The 19020-nt window shown below is 32.0% G+C and overlaps 1 protein-coding gene across 1 annotated transcript; it reads left to right on the forward strand.

The window, feature by feature from the left end:
- LOC109706709 (PHD finger protein PERSISTENT TAPETAL CELL 1) lies at positions 43-3906 on the forward strand. Its single transcript, XM_020227676.1, has 4 exons — positions 43-830; positions 952-1243; positions 2252-2660; positions 2891-3906. Exons 1-4 carry the CDS (start codon positions 527-529, stop codon positions 3857-3859), a joined length of 1974 nt encoding a protein of 657 aa, XP_020083265.1. The 5' UTR covers positions 43-526; the 3' UTR covers positions 3860-3906.

Here is a 19020-nt window from a genome sequence, read left to right on the forward strand (position 1 = left end):
TGTTATAGTATATTTTCATTGTTCACAAAATCCATTTGATTCACCTAACTAATATAGAAGTTGGAATATTCACTTCACACTTCCACATGGTCCGGAAGTTCCTGTGCATGCATTCCACCCCAACAATTGAATAATAAGCACCACTTACACACCCTCTCCTCTTGTAAACTATGTGCCTTTAAAGTTAGTTACCCAAAGCTCAATCCATTTCTCTCACATATCACAATATTCCTAATCCTAGAGATTTTATCGGACACCGTCGATAACTTATGACCTTCAAAACCTAATTTCTCAAGGATTATAAAAAGAGGATTCTATTCCTCACACTCTATGTGAACGAATTATTCCTTGTAGTTTAGATTTGGATCATGCTAAAAGTAGGCTACCATAGTGATAATCATCTTCTTATATGCTTAGCTTTAAATTAATATCTAAGCACTAATTGTGTGAGCATAGCATGTGAAAAAAACTTTTTAACACATCATAGAGAGCGCAACTTCGATTACTTCTGATCAACTTTTTTGCTATGGCTAATAAGATGGTTATCACCCTTGGAGGTTCGCGAAAGAGAAAGAAAAGGGAGCGCGTCTTTAGATTTGAAACCTTTTGCGAACCAGGACACCCTGCCCTTTTCGATGGCTCATTTCATGAGAACATGAGAGCCCTTCTAGGGTTCGGGAACTCGGAGAGTGTCGCACAAGGGGAAGCGCAGTGTTGGTCGTTTCAGCTCGAACTGCACCACCATCCTTCTAGTTTAGTAAGGCTGTTCATTGTGGAAGAGGATGTCGAAAAGTCTCCCTATCGTCACTGTCGCTTATGTCGATTCGTTGGTATCGCATTTTACGCTTCTTAATTTATTATTTTATCTTTCGTTTACTGAGAAAAATGAAAGTAGTTACACGAAGAGTTATGATATGAAGTACATTTTGAGGCCTTAATTTCATTTTGTAGGTTGGGGTGGAAATATGATCTGCAACAAGAGGTTTCACTTTGTGCTGCCCAAAAAGGAATCAACAGTAGAATCTGAGGGGCTGAGCATTGAGATACATGAAAATGGTTTGGAAAAAGCAGGACTAGTATCGAAAACGACGAGTCCAAAAAGAAATATGATGCATGGTTTGATGCATTCGAATGGTTTCGGCCACATTGTATGCATAAATGGCTTTGAAGGGGGTTCTGATCTTGTTTCCGGGCATCAGATCGTAGACTTATGGGATCGAATATGCGTCGCATTGCGAGCAAGGTAGCTTTGTGTTCCTCTTCTCTTCCTTTTACAATGAGAGGGAAATAAGGTATAATAAGTATGGCAATATCCTTCCAATTCATTCAAAAAGGGAAATTTGATTCATTAGATGTCCCCTTAATAAATGAAAGGTAAATGTTGTGTATATGAGATGTTGCCATATTGTTTTAGCTAGATACCTCTCTATGCCATAGATAATCTACAAAATCCACTTTGCCAACATAAGTAGTCAATGGCATTTCTAATTCGATCAAAGTAACAAAGTAAATGCTTTATTGATTTTTAAATTCTTTGATGCTAATTATTTGGAGTTAAGCAATGTAGGCGAGTAGTTTAGGCTTAACAAGTTATTAATATTAGTGAACCGGATCATTATATTTGGTATCAGAATGATATAACGTGAAATGGCTTAAAGAGTTATATCAGTTGAACAATGCCAAAATATAAAGTTTACCCATATTTTGGGGGCATCTGGGCCTTAGTATGAGTTTAACTGGATTCTGGATAGAAATGTTTAGTAGTAGTGTAGTACAAGGACAATGGAGAGCCCACAATTTCCAAATATAGGCCCAATAACTATTTTTAAATGGATCTTTAGAAACTCAACCCTAGAAAATTAAATATAAAAGGAAAGCTCAAGAGGCCATAATGAGAAGAGAGATTTATCTTGATTTTCCAAAACTATTAAAAGTTGTGTCGCATTTATCGACGATACATTACTGCACCAGTGCACCTGTATATCTATATACTGATGACAATCCATTCAACGTCTTTTTCATTTAATACTTTCTTTTTCACCTTCCGACTTTCCAATAAAAAAAAGTGTATATATATATATATATATATTTATAATTCATTTAATGGTAAAATCTAAAGTATGAGATAAGATAGAGTGGATGAGTGGGTAATGCATAGTTGTATTTGAATGTAGATACTTCTAAAGTTTTAATTAATTGGTTTTGTTTTTGGGTAACACTAATTAAACATTTCTAATTCCTATGCTTTCAGGAAGATAAGTCTCATTGACAATGCACGAAAAGGAAACATGGAGCTCAGATTAATCCATGGAATAGCCTACGGCGGAACCTGGTTTGGTCGATGGGGCTACAAATTTGGCCGAGGAACCTACGGGCTCGATCAACAAATGTACCAGAACTCTCTTGCGGCGCTACAATCTCTTCCTCTCTACCTACTCGTCCCTCGCTTGGCCTATTCAGCTCACGAGATCCCTATGATTATCGGTAAATACCAGAACATCAGTAGCAATGTACTCCAAACACTCGGGGAGTTATTCCACTTCATGATAGAGTTGAAGCCCCACCTCCCTACAAAATCGCTCACTGCGTTGGATTACCATGGGATATACAATGAGGCCAATTGTAGATGGTCGATGAAACGAGTAGAGATGGCCACGCAGGTTCCGTGAAACAATCGTTTTCTCTACATTTGTTAAACTAACTATTAAATGACGATATTTCAATACTTTATGTTCAATTTTACAAAGATTTGTTTACCATAACGTAATACGTGGATGTAGAATTTAGTGGTTAGACATTTCTTTTCGTGAGGACCTTTTTCTCTGATACACGCAAAGAGCCACATTTCATTCTAGAATATTGTTTTTTTTTTTCTTAATATTCGACACAGGTGATCGTCGAAGCACTGAAGAAGAAGTTCGAGCTTAAATGGGTCACAAGGCAAGAGGTGAGGGATGCCGCGAGAGTTTATATTGGAGATACCGGCCTTCTCGACTACGTTCTCAAATCACTTGGAAACCAGATAGTTGGAAATTACATAGTTCGTCGAACTGTGAATCCGGTGACCAAAGTATTAGAATACTGTTTAGAGGATCTATCCAATGTTTTACCAAATAATTTAAATGGGAATAAGATGAAGTTGAGGTTCCAATTAACCAGAGTTCAACTCATGAGGGATTTGTTGCACCTATACAAGCACATACTTAAAGAGCCTGGGGTAGCATTAACCACAGGGGTATTTGGGGCAATTCCAGTGGCAGTGAGGATGGTTCTAGACACTAAACATTTTGTCAAGGACTATCAAGATGGTTTACAACCAAAGAAGTATACAATTGGATGCCCTAATTGTACAAGTCTAAATTGTACAATTCATGTGAAAAATGTAGGACCTAATGAAGGAAAGAACATCATGAAGGATTTGCCTCCTTATGAGACTATAGCTATTTCTACTAATGCAACTATTGCTGATCTAAAGTTAGAGGTTCAAAGATATTTTAGTGAGATGTATTGGGGCTTGAAGAGCTTCGTCGCGGAAGTAGTGGTCGGAATTGGCGGTCGGGACGAAGATTTGGTCTTCGGTTTGATTGAATCGGGAAGTATAGTTGTTGTTGAGGGAAGAGTTGAGGGAAATGGCGGTCAGCTCGAGACTTACGAAGGAGGAGATAACAATAGTGTGAGCGTTGAATGTTTATGCGGTGCGCGGGATGAAGATGGTGAGAGGATGGTTTGCTGTGATATCTGCGAGGTTTGGCAACATACAAGATGTGTAGGGATTCCGAATGAGGAAAATGTGCCTCATGTTTTTCTTTGTAATCGCTGCGAGAACGGTATAGTTTCTTTACATTCTATTAACTGTTAGCGTGTATAATTACATGCTTTAAAGTGATTATCATGAGAAAGAACGATTTTATGTCTCTTGTTATCATACTTGATAAGAATACATGTATTGCTTTTTTTTTTTTTTTTGAGAGAAAGGTAGCATGCTACCCGCTTCGTTTATTTCCATTTAGAAATAAACTTAGCTGAAAATGTGAATCAACTAGAATTCGAACTTGGGTCTCAGGTATCAACCACCAAGTTCTTTGCCGTTTGCTCTAGTGACAGTCTGTAAGAATACATGTATTGCTAAAAGTGATTTGGAGTTGATTCTTTTTTAAGGTGGAGTGGATAATTTGTACCTAGAGGTGGAATGCATTATGAGGTATGATCTTGTGGGATTGAAAAGCCAAAGATACAAACCGTTATGTGGTGCTCTTAACATAAAAAAGTGCTCTGCCTAGTTTGCAGGCATATTTGGCCTTGATAAAGACCGCTCAAGATGCTTCTTTATGCAGCATATGATGGTTACTTATAACCTAAAGTACAAAAAGATTAATTAAAAACAATTCACTGTATATCTTCGTGTTTGCTTTTTTTATCCAAAAAATTGAAAATCCACAAGCTCAAGCATGGCTGTAATGCCTTATTATTATTGTTATTCATTGAATCAGTTTGGTAGAAAATGATACAAAAATATATTTAACAATTTCGACCATTAACATTTAAATCTCATAACAAAATTGAGAGCCCAAAATGCCAAGCATGTGCCATACTAAGGGTGTGGAATTTGAGAGCCCACATCCAACTCCTCAAAAATGGGCATGTTCTCCCACTGATTGATTCAAAAAAAAAAAAAAAAAAGAGAAAAAAGAAAAATTAGGTCATGTTAAGTGACTCAAAACTGTGGTGTGGGGCTCTTAGCAAAAAAAAAAAAAACGAAAAAAGAAGAGGAAGTAAAAAGTGGTATGTGGTGTGTCACCAAACAGGTTCCACCAGTTTGACTTCAACTCATCTCATAGCTTAGGTCATCACATGGCCTGTTTCTGTGGCTCGTTTGTGGTCTCACAAGCCCCTTTTACAAAAGCAGCTTCTCCACAAAGCTTTTTCACATGCTGATGCAACAACAACCAATGAGCACAACAAATGGACCCAGATGCCCTAATGGAAGAGATCCCAACGCCCTTGCATGGTTTGGGGCTTGCTAGCTTTGTTGAAAAGAAAGCCACCAACCCTTTTATGTAAATATTCATGTGTACATATATAACACTGCATGAATCAATGCATCACAAAACGTACAATCTCTCCTTTTTTTGATCCTTCTCTTTCCAGAGAGCACCGCCCTTTGTCTCTGTCACGCTCAGTGATAGCTTTTGCGTTGTAATAAAGCCTTTCTTATCGAAAAATTATTCCCTGCACCCACTGTATGCATACATACACTCTATATATGCATTACATCTAATTTGTGATATCCAATATTTTGAAATTAATGTCTAATACAATAGATATAATTAGACTACTGTACAATTAATAGCACCAACTCATTAGTGTTATTATTAAGTTTTCGGATCTTGAATGAAGAAATATGCGGTTAGAATAATAGTGATCTCTAAGATTAAGTGAGTGGTTGGTTGAATAGTATAATCTAACGAATGAAGATAATCAAATAGGTAGATCTAACGGTGAAAAGCTCGATAGCACCAAGTGCATAGTACTATTGATAATATAGTAGCTGGATTCATAATTGAGAGCTATATATATATGATCTATTACGTACGCATAAAGAGCCCCTGTGAAAAAATCATGCATTTTAAAACTTTATTGTCTAGTTGCGGTAATAAAAGGGTCATTAGATTCTAGTTTTAAGGCTTGTTTATAGAGTTTACTCGTTTGGCATATCTCTTTTGTTTATTTAAGAAAAATATAGTAAATGGTAGGTTATGAATACGATCGGATGCTTATTAATGCTGCATATATATTCGGCTTTCAAGTCTTTTTCTTAGAATAAGATAAATAAGATCATAGGTGGATTTCACTATTCCGATAAATCATAGACGCCAAATCCTTATAAAAAACTAAATACAAACTCCTAGATGCCAATAACAAAGAAAAATCCTAAAATTGCATGCAATATTCTTAAATAACTTATTCTGACGTCCAAACAGAAACTTAAAATGATTCTGCATGCAATACAGCCAGTGCAGGCAATAATTTCTTCTTCTTGTCCTTCTCTTTCACTATGGCATGGTGCCACCTCTCTCTCTTTCTCTCTCTCTCTCTCTCTCTCTCTCTCTAAAATGGCTTATGCTTTTTCTTTTTTTTCCTACCTCTTTTTGTTTCATTTCTTTTGTCTTTCTTGTGAAGTGATCCTCCACCACCATGGTGGGGGTAACCCAGGCACATGGTTTGGTGGCTTATCTAAAAAGGAGCACTCAATTAATTTTAAAAAGAGGAAGAGAATAGAACAGGGAATAGCAACGCTAGGAAGTTTAAAAGAGGATAAGCCCCCCCTCTATGTATCCAATCCACTTGCGTCTGATGCTTTAGCCATATTTGTAACTGTTGTCTTATTCTCATTTTTATGAAGGGTATTCAAGGATATCTTTTAGCTAGTACGAGAGGAACATGCTCTAAAAATATGAAAGATTACAGTGGAAATGGATTGTGCTACACACATGTAGTGATGTCTACTGTGGCTTAATCACTTAATTAATCCATACCTAACTATATATAGCTATCAAGTCATAACAAATGATAAATCCAATTTTTACTTTGAATAACTATGAATCCTAATCATAATCAAATAAAAGATTTAAACTTATCTCTAATTATATTTTAATTAAGTTTGGATTATTATTCTAACATAGATGTTAGCTCTATGCCACTTCCTTCACATATGTAGATGAGGTCCAAAGTCAAATTACACAATAGCAATTATGTGTATTTGTTTAAATAATTAACCTATGACATAATGAACATCAAAATTATCAATGTTTCAACATCAAGAATAAAAGAACAAATGCATGCATGTAGAAAAATGGACCAAGTTGCTGTTGGAAGCGATATTTACTCTGATACTGTTTGTTGTAGAACCCAGGATCTTAACACTAAAGTAGAATAATATAAAGAATATATATTGGACTTTAAATAAAACTACTAAGAGATGTTAGCCTCACTATCTATGTTTTCAAGGAGCTCATTATCCATGATTTAAACTAACCGAGCACCCAATATGAATTAATACAAAATAACTTTTTAACTTAAAAAAAAACTACTTATAGATGAAATTTATTGTCAATCGAATTTTTGCGAAGTTTGGATTATTACTTCCCACAATTGCCACCCTAAGAAGGACATATTCTCAAGTCACTTGTCCCCACTCCTCTTGTTATTATTCCATGTCGACGGTATCAAACGCTTCTTAATTCAAAACTATATTACTTGTCTCATCGTAAGCGACACACAAATTTAGATACATTTTCGTAGCCACTTGAAATTGGAAATCCCACACATATCCTATTGTTTTTTTGTTCATTAATAATTGTAGTCACCCTCACAAAATTATATAGAGCTCATGTATGAAGACTAGTGCATAGCGCCTAATGTCTCCACTATGTGCATTATTTGTTGTGGCTACTATATATATAACACCAGTATTAGGGAATATAGTAAGGATGAGATCCTTGTAAACACAATAAGCCAAATTAGACACTCACATCAGATGGTTTGTATCATCCAGCATAAGTGTTTGTCCGTCCGTGGTCCACCGCAGTCGATCGACGTATGACACCAACGGTTTCCACCGCAGCTGTGTATTAGCTAAGACTCTAAAAGGGTGCGTTTGGTTCAGCGGTTTGTACGCAAAAAAATTCCTACAATATTATATATGTTTACTGCGATTTACACGTGACTGCTATATACATATATAGGATGGGGTTTCTGTCTCCTTCTGGTATGATGCTATTATTCTTAACAATTTGGTCTCGGAATCGATCTTCGCCTATACGACACTGCAATTCCAATCTCTCGATCGGACGGCTGTAATCACCCGAGGTGCGATGGACGGCTGTGGTGGAGCTGATCTTGGTTTGATTATGTGTGGGCCCACATTGCGGGCCCAGAGTTTGTAGTGGGCCAAGGAAGATGGGCTCCGTTCGAGCTTATCCAGGTTCCAGCTAAAGCCGAGTTTGCCCCCCACTAGGAAAAGTTACTGCACCCTGCCACGTGTAACGCAGTTTCTTTTGTCTTTACACGGCTCAGATAAGGACAAAGAACGATGAGAGTGAGAAAGAAAAAGGATCTAATGTTTGAAATAGTTATAAATACACTGTTGCAATATTTATATATTTGTATTTAATCATTATGTAATTAAAAGAGCGTTGCAACAAGAAATATTTTTGGTTTTGGTTGCGCCTAGTTTTAAGCTAAATTTGTAGATTTCGTTTTTCTTCTATATAATAGCTGTATTACAGCTAAGAAATGAAAAGTAAGTATATTTTTTTGAGTAATGCTATTATACTTTTTTTTTTTTCGTTACCATCCATTCACTCTCATTCAACGGTTCAGATTTAGTTTTCTTAAAATTGTGACATGTAATAGCAAGTCATTTTAGGAAAGGTACCGGTCACCAGGTACCTCAAAAAAATATATTTTTGTATTTTAATACATGAGCAATTTAGTCGTTTTATCTTTATTATATTATCAAAATTTTTATTCTCTCTTTATTTCTTTTTTCTCTCTTTATCTTTCCTCTCATATTTGGCATTTCATATAAGAAAATTTTCAAATTATTTGACAACAAGAAAGTGAGATTATTTTGTGAACCAACTATGGATTTTTTCTATATCCATCTTGAATCCAACCCGAATTATATATAAAGTTTAATATTATATTCAAATTTATATTTTAAAATTTAAAATTTAATATAAAATATTTTGAAATATGGTAAAAAGAAATAATTGTTTCGGTTCCAGTCTTCCGGTTTGGATTTGGTTTTGGGTTTCGAAAAATTGGTTAGTTTCGGATTTAGATATGGATTTTTGAAATCTGTCGAGTTCGGAAATAGATTTTGTAATTGTTAGTCGGGTTCGAATTCAAATTTCTAACCATTTTTTTTCTAAATAGTAATCCTAATCTTTTTAATTTTTATGTTTAAAATTATGTTTAAAATATTTATTAGCTCTAACAGTTAAAATATCATTCTGTTTAAAACATTTATTATTATTAACGGTTCCAAATTGTTCTTAATCTTATTTAGTTTAATGGATTGAAATCAGATCTTTGATAGAATAGTTTAAAGTCTGATCAGTCGAATCAATCAGTTCAATCTGGTTTTAAATCATTCATACTAATTTAATTAAAATGAATAATAAAAGTTAAGAAGCTAATTATAAACCAAAAGGTAACAAACTAAAATTTAAAAAATCAACTAAAAATTAAAAAATTTTAAAGATAAGAGTCAAAATCAATTTAATAAATCAAATTAATTGGATTGATCAAATTGATAAAATATACAAATAGTCTAGATTTGTTCAATACTAAATTTATTTAATTATCATCATTTCTAATTTTGTTTACTCTAGTAAAAACTCTATGGTGGAAATTTATATAAGCTTAAAATTTAATTATACAGTTTAAATTTAATGGTAAGTTTTAAATTGCACTACACTATTTAAATTTATTGAGGTTTCTATTTATTTTTAGATTCTAAACTTCAAATTTATTGTTTTCAATTTATATTTTAAATTACAATACATTATCTTATTATTTTAAAAGATTAATTTTTACTAATTAAATTTCCATACAATTCTATTCTAAGAATAAATCTGAATTATACCTATATTCTAATCAATTATCCACATTAAATTTTTTAAATAGTGATAAAGAATTAATATCTAAATTAGAAAAATTCTTATATTTTTAAACATATTAAATATGTTGAATTTAAATATTTTGCCCACACTCAATTTTTTAAATTAGTAATACAAAATTAATGTCTAAGATGAATTCATAATTTTGTAAACATATAAAATATGTTAAATTTAAATATTTACCAACATTACAATATTTTTGATAATGATACAAAATTAATGTCTAAAGTAGAACAATTCTAATTTTTTTTAACATATTAAATACATTTAATTTATAATTTTTTTACCTACATTCAATTTTTTTTAAAATAAGTGATACAAAATTAATGTCTAAACTTTAGAAGTTTAAAAATTTTCTTAAACATATTAAGTATGTTGAATTAAAATATTTATCAACATTACAAATTTTTTAAATTGTAATACAAAATTCCTCTAACTTAAATTTCATTTTTTTAATTTTAAATATTTAATATTTAATATTTAAATTCAATGTATTTAGAAATAGAACTATTTCTAAAATTCCTATAATTTAAATTAATGCCTAAATTTTAGAAACACTAAAATTTCTAAACTAAATGCGTAAATTAATGCCTAAATTAGGGTAATCAATCAATTTTCTAAATTAGTGCAAATTAATGAATAAATTAGGATATTAATTAAAAGTTTCTTTAAATGCTGTATAGTTTAATTACCGAAATAACCTCGAATGATGCAACCCATTTACCTGCTAAATGTTAAAATTACATCTTTTCCCTCTATCAATCAACGGTTAAGATCTATTTTATTTTTTTAATAATAAAGTACCAAATCATTTCTCTATTTTTTTTATCTTAAACTATTCGCTCCAACCGCTGTATCACCAACTTCATTTAGAATCGGACATAGTTGAAGATGAAGCAGCTGTGGATGATGCAACTTGTAAGTAATTAACCAAGAAGTCCCTTCGAATGCATGTATAGACGGATCACAATGCTCTACATTATGAATCAACATATTAATAATAAATAAACACAAAATTTTAGAAACCATGTAGAGAATGAGAAACTTGACTAAAATAAGTTGATTGTTAGCACAGCTTTTAGAATTACTAATTATAATTAACGTAAAATCTTTCCATATGCTTATTTTAATGTTTTGGTTCAATTCGATGTAATAGTAAAGTAGGAAATTAATTATGACATTTTCTTTTAGTTTATGAGGGGAAATTTTTGCATATACACTTTCCTCGTCACCACCTACTGAGATAAAGTGCAACATTTTCAACCGAAATAGCATTTCCTTTTATTTAACTAGTTATAGGATGCATGCGTTGCACGTTACTTTTATATAGATTAAGTTAAATTTAATTATAAATTTTATGTTAAAATTAATTTTGAATTTGTACCTAGAATCTAAATGGTTGTTGAAGGTATAAGTCGATCTATTTTTTAATTGATTTCTTTAATTTCTAAATTTGATTTGTTTCTAAGTATATTTCCAATATGGTTAATTATACCGTAAATATTTTTATATGTATTGCATAACATATAATTTTTTTATATATTGTCAAAATTTAGAGTTTAAATTGATTTTAATGTTTAAATTTAGATTTAGATTGATGAATAAATCTCAAAATTTTATTATTTAAATTTAAATGATTTTTGATTTGATAGGTCTATTTTTAAACCATTCTATTTTTCAAAACTGGTTTGTTTTTAGTTATTTTTTTTATAAAAAAATGTGTATAAGATTTTTTTTTTATTCCATCTAGAATTTTGTTTGTCAACTTCAAATTTCTATCCATTTTTATATATAATATAGATATAGATTAAGGATTGTTAAAGAAAATATTATAAGAATTATGCATGTGGGGGATTAAAACTTGAAATAACTACAATCTCTTTTTTTCCTTCGAAGGAATTGTAAATTATTTTAGGAAAGGAAATCGAGGCAATAATTATTCTTTTTGGAAGGGTTCGCACGTGCAACTACAGTCGATTGGTGCGATATAGCATCATCTTTTACGCGGTGTGCAGGATTACCACGGCCCCCCACGGCCCACCACTCGAGCTTGTCTCCTCAGTGGGCACGTGTGAGATCCGAGTTAGTTTTTAATGAAAGAGATACATATAATTATAAAAAAAAGTTAAACATTGTTATATATATATATATATTGAGCTAAACTTTTATACTATTTATAGTATCGAAATTTTAGTATTATAGTCTCATTTTTTAATTTTAAAATGTTCCAATCAACTATCTATATTATTCAAACTAATTTAGAATATTTAAAATTTTTACGAATATAATTTTTTTTTTTTCAACATAGTTTACTTTATGATTAAATAATTTCAAAATTGTCAATTTTCAATGATTAGTATGACGAGTTTCTAGTTTAACGGTGTAGAAGAATCTAAATGCATTCAAATTTTGATAGAAAATATTTTAAACTATCTATATCAAGATCAATATTTTTGATCTTGAATTTAAAAATTGTTCAATTTCAACCGTTCATTTTGACATAATTTTCTTATTAAATAAACGATGTCGAAAAAAATTAAAACTTTATTTCTAAAAACTGTATATACCATAAATCATATTTAATGGTGTGGATAGTTAATTTGAACATTCTAATATCGAAAATAAAATGGTACTATTGATAATATAATAGCCTAATTATATATATACATATATATATATATATATATATATATATAGAGAGAGAGAGAGACGATCCGAGGAGAGAGAGAGCGCTCTGGGATGTTTTAAAAGCCCAATAGTATGTGCCTTATAAGTTTCCGACCGTTAGAGAATCTCTCTTGGTCATTTCACCTATTAGATAATACTACCATCACCCTAACCTTAAGAGACCACTATCATCCTAACCGCATATCTCTTAATTCAAGTGTCATAAAACCTTACAACCCCACCAATGACTGGTACTTTTAAAAGCATGTTACGAGTTCAATTCTATATATATATAACATGCCAACTCAACCCTAGAGGACCAGCTATTAATAGACTAACCGCCACATCTCTAATCAACGTCTAAAACCTACAATATCAATATAACTTGTACTGATTAAAAAACATAAGAGCTCAATTTTATTTTTGGTGCTTGTAAAGAGCATAGTGAGCCTCAATTTCTATAATATATATATATATATATATATATATATATATTATATATATATATTGAGCTCCTATGCTTTTAAATACCAACTTATGAATGCTGCAGATTTTTAGCCATTGAATTAAGCAATATACGATTAGCGATGATGTGGGCCTCTAGGCTTTGAGTGGGGCAGTGCGTGGTTGAATAGTTATAATATTAATGAGTTGAAAATGATCCAGGGGGGGGGTGGGAGAAATAGATTCTAACAGCTAAAAAAATTACAAGCCAAACCATAGCTTAAGACACACACATGTCTCTCTCTCTATCTTTTATATATATATATATTATATATATATAGATATATATAATATATAATATTATTAATATATATAATATATACACCAAGTGTTTGGTGATTTTAAAAGCACCATAGCCGAACTCTCTCTCTCTCTATATATAGAGCTACACTACTGTACTATCGGTAGTATGGAGGCATCCGTAGTACCAAGTTATTTTTAATGATACGACTTTTAAATCGATCGACGATCGGCTCTGTTAGACTTGATCAACACTATTAAAAATATACCAACCATCCCTAGAGCAAGTGGCAAAGAATTTGGTGGTTGGTACCCAAGATTCCAAATTCTTCGAATCCTAGTTGATTTATATTTCTAGCTAAATTTATTTCTAAATGAAATAAACAAAGCGGGTATCGTGCTATCTATCTCTTAAAAAAAAAAACACTATTAAAAATATATATTTTATAATTTTTGGTTGCTGTTCAATCCGACTTTTTAAAACAAATATGCGTATAAACTTACAGTAATTTAGTACGGATCGGAATTTACAATTTGGTGAACAGCGAAATCCAAGAATACGTGTGCAATTGTGGTTGCGTTGGGCTAACACCTGTGACTCGTGACAGTGCCTTCCAGACACTTGGCCTCGGGAATTGAAGCACATGGTTGTGTTCTAGGGAGATTGCGTCTTAAGTCACTGTACTCACAAGTGTCTCGAGGAAAAGAAAATAATAATTTTCATATAAAAGCTGCTTCAGCTGGTTTTGGAGTTTTTTTTCTTTTTTTTTTTATTTTTTTTTCAAGCATCGCGAATTACAGTTTAATATATATATATATATATATATATATATATGGGTTTAGTCCTTTTAATATGATTTTAAAATTTGATTAAAATATTTAAATTAAGATCGACTTATTATTTCTGTGTTTGTTGGGATAAAATTTCAATAAAAACTTTCTCATTGATGCCTCGCAAATATTATAACTTTTAGATAGAGACAAAACTAACACATGACAGTGCGTTAGATATGAACTCAGTTGGAATTGGAAAGCAACTAAGCTTCAAACTTTATATCTTAGGCATAAACTATTAAGCTCTCAGTAAATTTGGTCTATCGTTCAGGACATAAAGTTGTCTACATTGATTAAACGTATAATACCACATTTCACAGTAAAGACCAGCTTGGTCCCAAAATATGGTAGTAAAGGCATGCATAGTTTTTTATTGTTGTAACGAAAAGCTTAGAATTTGAAGTTTATTGCAAACCTTTTAATTATTTGGCTATTGTTCCATTTAAAAAATGGAAGGGAAAAAAAAACACAAAACAAAGCTCAGCAAGAAGCTGCTATTGGCAAACAAATTTTGAAAGCAGCCATGTTTGGCTGGGTTTGGTTTCCACTAAATTCAACTCCAGAATATATAGTGAGAATTTGGGTTTGGCTTCGCAAACTAAAATTAGTTTAGATCATGTTGGCATTCGGTTAAACCGAATCGGGTGCGCCCGTGATCGGGTTCAATCCGACGATTATTATATTGTTTAATTAATTGGACTAAATTTATTCTCGGTTTTAACTTGGAAAGCTAATTAGAGAAATATTATAATCATATTAATTATAATAGCAATCATAAACCGATTCGATCTAATCTTCTACTTATCTATTAGGGTGTTAGAATTCCTTAGAAATATACGGGAGATTCTTTCATAATATATAAACAAAGAAAAAATAGAAAAAAATACTTATAAGTTCGTGAAAAATTTGCAAGCTATCTTGTGAGAGAGCAAAAATACATCCTCCATTAACCTATTGCTTATAGAGGGTCTTAAAATAATGGATTATAGATTTAACTCGTTCGTAGCACGATCTACTACGGGCTTGGAGTATTAAAAGGCTTTCGTGGACGATCCGAGAACACGTGAACCAACCTCTACAATCCGAAACTTATCGCGTTCTAGCGCAAGTCGCCTCCGTAAAAGATATGAACGAAATCTTTAGCTGCGTTCTACAGATCACAACCAGCCCAAAACAGAAACCAAAGCCAACTTCTTACAAAATCATAGTAGCAAACCCTGGAGTACTTAACTTGCTCACAACTAATAATTGAAAAAAGAAAAAAAAAAGTTGAAAAGTCACAATCATCTTTGTTGAGTAACCAAAAAATGACCACAATTAACCCTCAGAAAATAATCATGTGGTCCTAATAAATACAAGCGTGCATGAAAATCATGAGCAAAAGAATTAAATTAAGGATGGTTCTACATTGGTCATGTACAGCACATAACAAGTTACAACGTGCTAAGCTTTATTTCTCTCTTTTAATTACATGAAGTGTAGGACCATTTGCGAGTCAAAAACAATTAGGTGCTAAAACCGACCTACTTATGCGACTAACATGCACCCAAGGATGACACTAATCATGACCATTGTGCTTTAATAAGGTGATTAGCTAAAGATGGAGCTTAGTTCTAATCACATTAAAAGGCAAAACTTAAGCCAAAGGAAGAGAAATTTGCATGCAGGTCCCTAACTTTTAAGGTAATTTCCATGAAGTCCGTAACTTTCAAACAAAAAAAAAAAAACGTCCTTTAAATTAACATTTTTCTTGCAAAAAGTTCAATCCGAGCGTCTTTCGGTACAATTAGGAATAAATTCTGCTAATAGTCTATCTTTTATTCCTCTTTATGTTTTATAATTTATTTTCAGTGATTAATATATATATATATATATATATATTTATATATATATATTATATATATATATATATATATATATATATATATATATATATAGAACTAGACTGGAATACTATTAATAGCACCAATTTATGAAAAAATGCTCTGTAGGAATTTTTTATGAGTGAAAAACAAAAAATTCAAAAACTTATATAACGAAAGATGAGAATTATAAGCTTTTTTGAAATTATCAGAAGGGACAGGGACTTGTACATAAATTATCCAAAGAAGAGAGAGAGAGAGAGAGAGAGAGAGAGAGAATCTTTATGGGAAGAAGATGTGAAGTGAGATTTTTGAGAGAAAAAAATTAAAAAAATAAATAAATAAATAGTCTAAAGAGGCTATGATTAGATTCGGGATCATGAACACTTGGTGTGGATAATTGCCCTCATGTGTTAAGATCCTTCCCCCCCATCATTCCCCCATTCTTCCAAATTAATAAGCCATTAAAATATGCTTAGAAAGGACAAGCCTCTTTCATTAAAAACCACAGTAAACAAAAGCACTTTTGTGGAACACACTTTTGAAGGGTGGTTGGATATTCCTCTTTAGTTCCTACATGCTTTGTTTTGTGTAATGCCAAGGCTACAATTGTCTCTTTGGCTTGGCTAAAGTTAATTAGTATCTCATTGGTTGATATACTTGTGTAATTAATTGGTATTTATTCATGTTTTCTAGCTATGTAGAATGTGAAGTTAAAATATCAAAGTAAGTTTCTTTAAGACCTCTTTCATTATTACTAGATAGCACAGTTGTTGCCAACTTTTTGAGCACAAGTGGTGAAAGTTTGATGGCTGGTATCTGACGTCCCGAGTTTAGAACGTAACTACACATGTCCAACTAATTAAGTAATCTTTTAATAAAAAGAATAACTTAAGCGGTCAACATACTTCTGGCATAATTTTTATCTTTATAATACTATTTTCCAGTCATTTAAGTTTTGTAATAATTTGTTGTTCTATATATATGTATGACACTAGAATTTATATATGGCTCCGAGTTTGAATCCTATCAAATTTCTAATCATATTTAATTTTTTCTATTTAATTTAAGTTCACGTGATCAGTAGTGATGATTAATTTTGTAAATTCTAGTTTAATTATTGAATAATCTAACGCAATTCTCAAGGGCTCTGTTGTGATAATTACACAACATTTCATTTAGTAGGGAATTATAACATTTTTAGCTCAAAGAGGTTAATTATAATGTTGCATGGGATTTCAGATGATCCATTTTCGCATGACCAAATAATTAATTAGGAGGACGCATGGATCGTTTTGGGGCGAATGAGTTGACTATTTTGAAAGTACGTTTCGTGTGATCGATTCATCAATATGATTGTTTAAATTGACTAATTTGGATCGGATTGTGAATCAAATTTTGATACAAACCAAGCCTAAGGTACACATTAGGATGTGGTTTCGAGTTCAGGAATATCCAGAAAAACCCATTCTAGTTAAACACAGTCCAAATCTATTAATGTAGCTCAAAATCCAATTCAAATTCAAACTTGAATGATATTGACAGAACATTCTATAAAAGAAATAAAAAAAATTAACAATCTCTGGACACCTAAGTGGTACAAACAAAATGACAACTCAAGACATAGATGCAAAAAATATGAAATAACATTTAATAAGGCTTCCTTTTGATGTTTGGCTAAGGCTACTATATTCTTATGAGTATAGATATTTTTGTACTTATAAAATTTTGACCATTGGATTAGAGGATATGCAGTTAGGATGATAATAGTTTTTGGTTAGGATGATAGAGGTCCTCTAAAGTTGAGTGGGTGATTTATTGAATAGTATGATCTAACGAGTGAAAATGATCAAAGTGATAGATTTAACGGTAGAAAACTTATGAGTGCAAAGTGGTCGGACTCTTAATGTTTGCCCATTATCGATCTCTAATTGCTAAAAACAAAAACACTCACCGGTTTATCAACTAAGCATGACTCTTCATAATAGATGTTAAGGGGATTGATGTGCAAAAGCTCAGAGATAGTGGCTTCATAGCCCATTGTTGGTTGATTTGGAAAGAAATTAAGAAGCGCACACCTCGTAAACCAAAATTTGACGAACCCTGAGGAGCTCGGCAATAGAATTACCAAGGAAGTGCTAGACTAGAAGCAAACCATCACAAATAGTTGATAACTTTTTTCTATTCCTTGCTTTTTTATTCTCTCTTTTTTTTTTTCTTTTTTTTTGCTTTGTCACCATATTTTAATTTGTACCTCAAATCCTAAGCCTATTTGGTTTCAATTGTTCTAAATATTTTTTAATATATAAACATATATATAGGGCATTTGCCCCTCTACATACCTTCCTCTCAAACTAAAAAATGCAAATTATCCTTTAGATAGTTTGCATAATTAATTAGTACAGTTCTAACATTACTCTTCTTATAAAAAAAAACCAATACTATTCACCATAAATTGTGATCTTTACCATTAATATTATATGTGAGAGAAAAATAAAAAGGAGAAAGGACGGAAGGTCTCGAATAACGATTTAAGCGGTATTATTAATTGCTTGCTGGTGGGTGGTTTGGGAGACTAGAAATGGAATCATTTTTGCGAAGACCCAGGCCGACCCGATCCGTGGGACTCATAAGATCAAACACCTGATAGCTCAGTGGGGCATTCCTGATCCGTAGAGCTATAGTTAGACCTCGTAGTCAGTATAGAGTTATCAATTGTACTTTGCAAACAACATCCGTTCTCCTGTTTTTTCCTTTTCGTCTCCGTCAACCTTGAGGCCTTGATGCCTCACCCATGTTGTTTAATTCACCTTCTATATGAATGAAGCGGGTAGCATGCTATCTTTTTCTCAAAAAAAAAAAAAANTTTTTTTTTCACAAAAAAAAAAAAAAAAAAAAAAAGGAGAAAAAATAGAATAGGAGCTCCTGTGGAACCTCACCCTTTTTTTGGCATCCACGAGGCACCAAATCCGTCTCTTTCGTCTAAAAGAATGTGCTATATGTTAGATGAGCAGAGATTGAGCTAGGATTTTATAGTTTTAAAAAGTAATAACCACAGAGGAACGGGTCCAGGTTAAATCAAAAAAATTCGTTCCAAAAAAGATCAGAACTAGAAAACATGAAATTAATTTAGTCAATTTACTTGTCAATACTAAAACTACCTCGGTTGATAAGATCATCCAATGAATATTTATTGCTGAGGCAAAAGCCAACACCCTTCTGCGAAA

Source organism: Ananas comosus, linkage group 2 (assembly GCF_001540865.1).
Source record: "Ananas comosus cultivar F153 linkage group 2, ASM154086v1, whole genome shotgun sequence".
Taxonomy (NCBI): domain Eukaryota; kingdom Viridiplantae; phylum Streptophyta; class Magnoliopsida; order Poales; family Bromeliaceae; genus Ananas; species Ananas comosus.

What these genes read in the sequence shown, in the direction of transcription:
- LOC109706709 (XM_020227676.1), top strand. Translation starts at nt 527, where the DNA reads ATGGCTAATAAGATGGTTATCACCCTTGGAGGTTCGCGAAAGAGAAAG. An exon ending in TGCGTCGCATTGCGAGCAAG is followed by an intron (nt 1,244 to 2,251) that starts GTAGCTTTGTGT and finishes CTATGCTTTCAG; the next exon opens with GAAGATAAGTCTCATTGACA. An exon ending in GAGTAGAGATGGCCACGCAG is followed by an intron (nt 2,661 to 2,890) that starts GTTCCGTGAAAC and finishes TATTCGACACAG; the next exon opens with GTGATCGTCGAAGCACTGAA.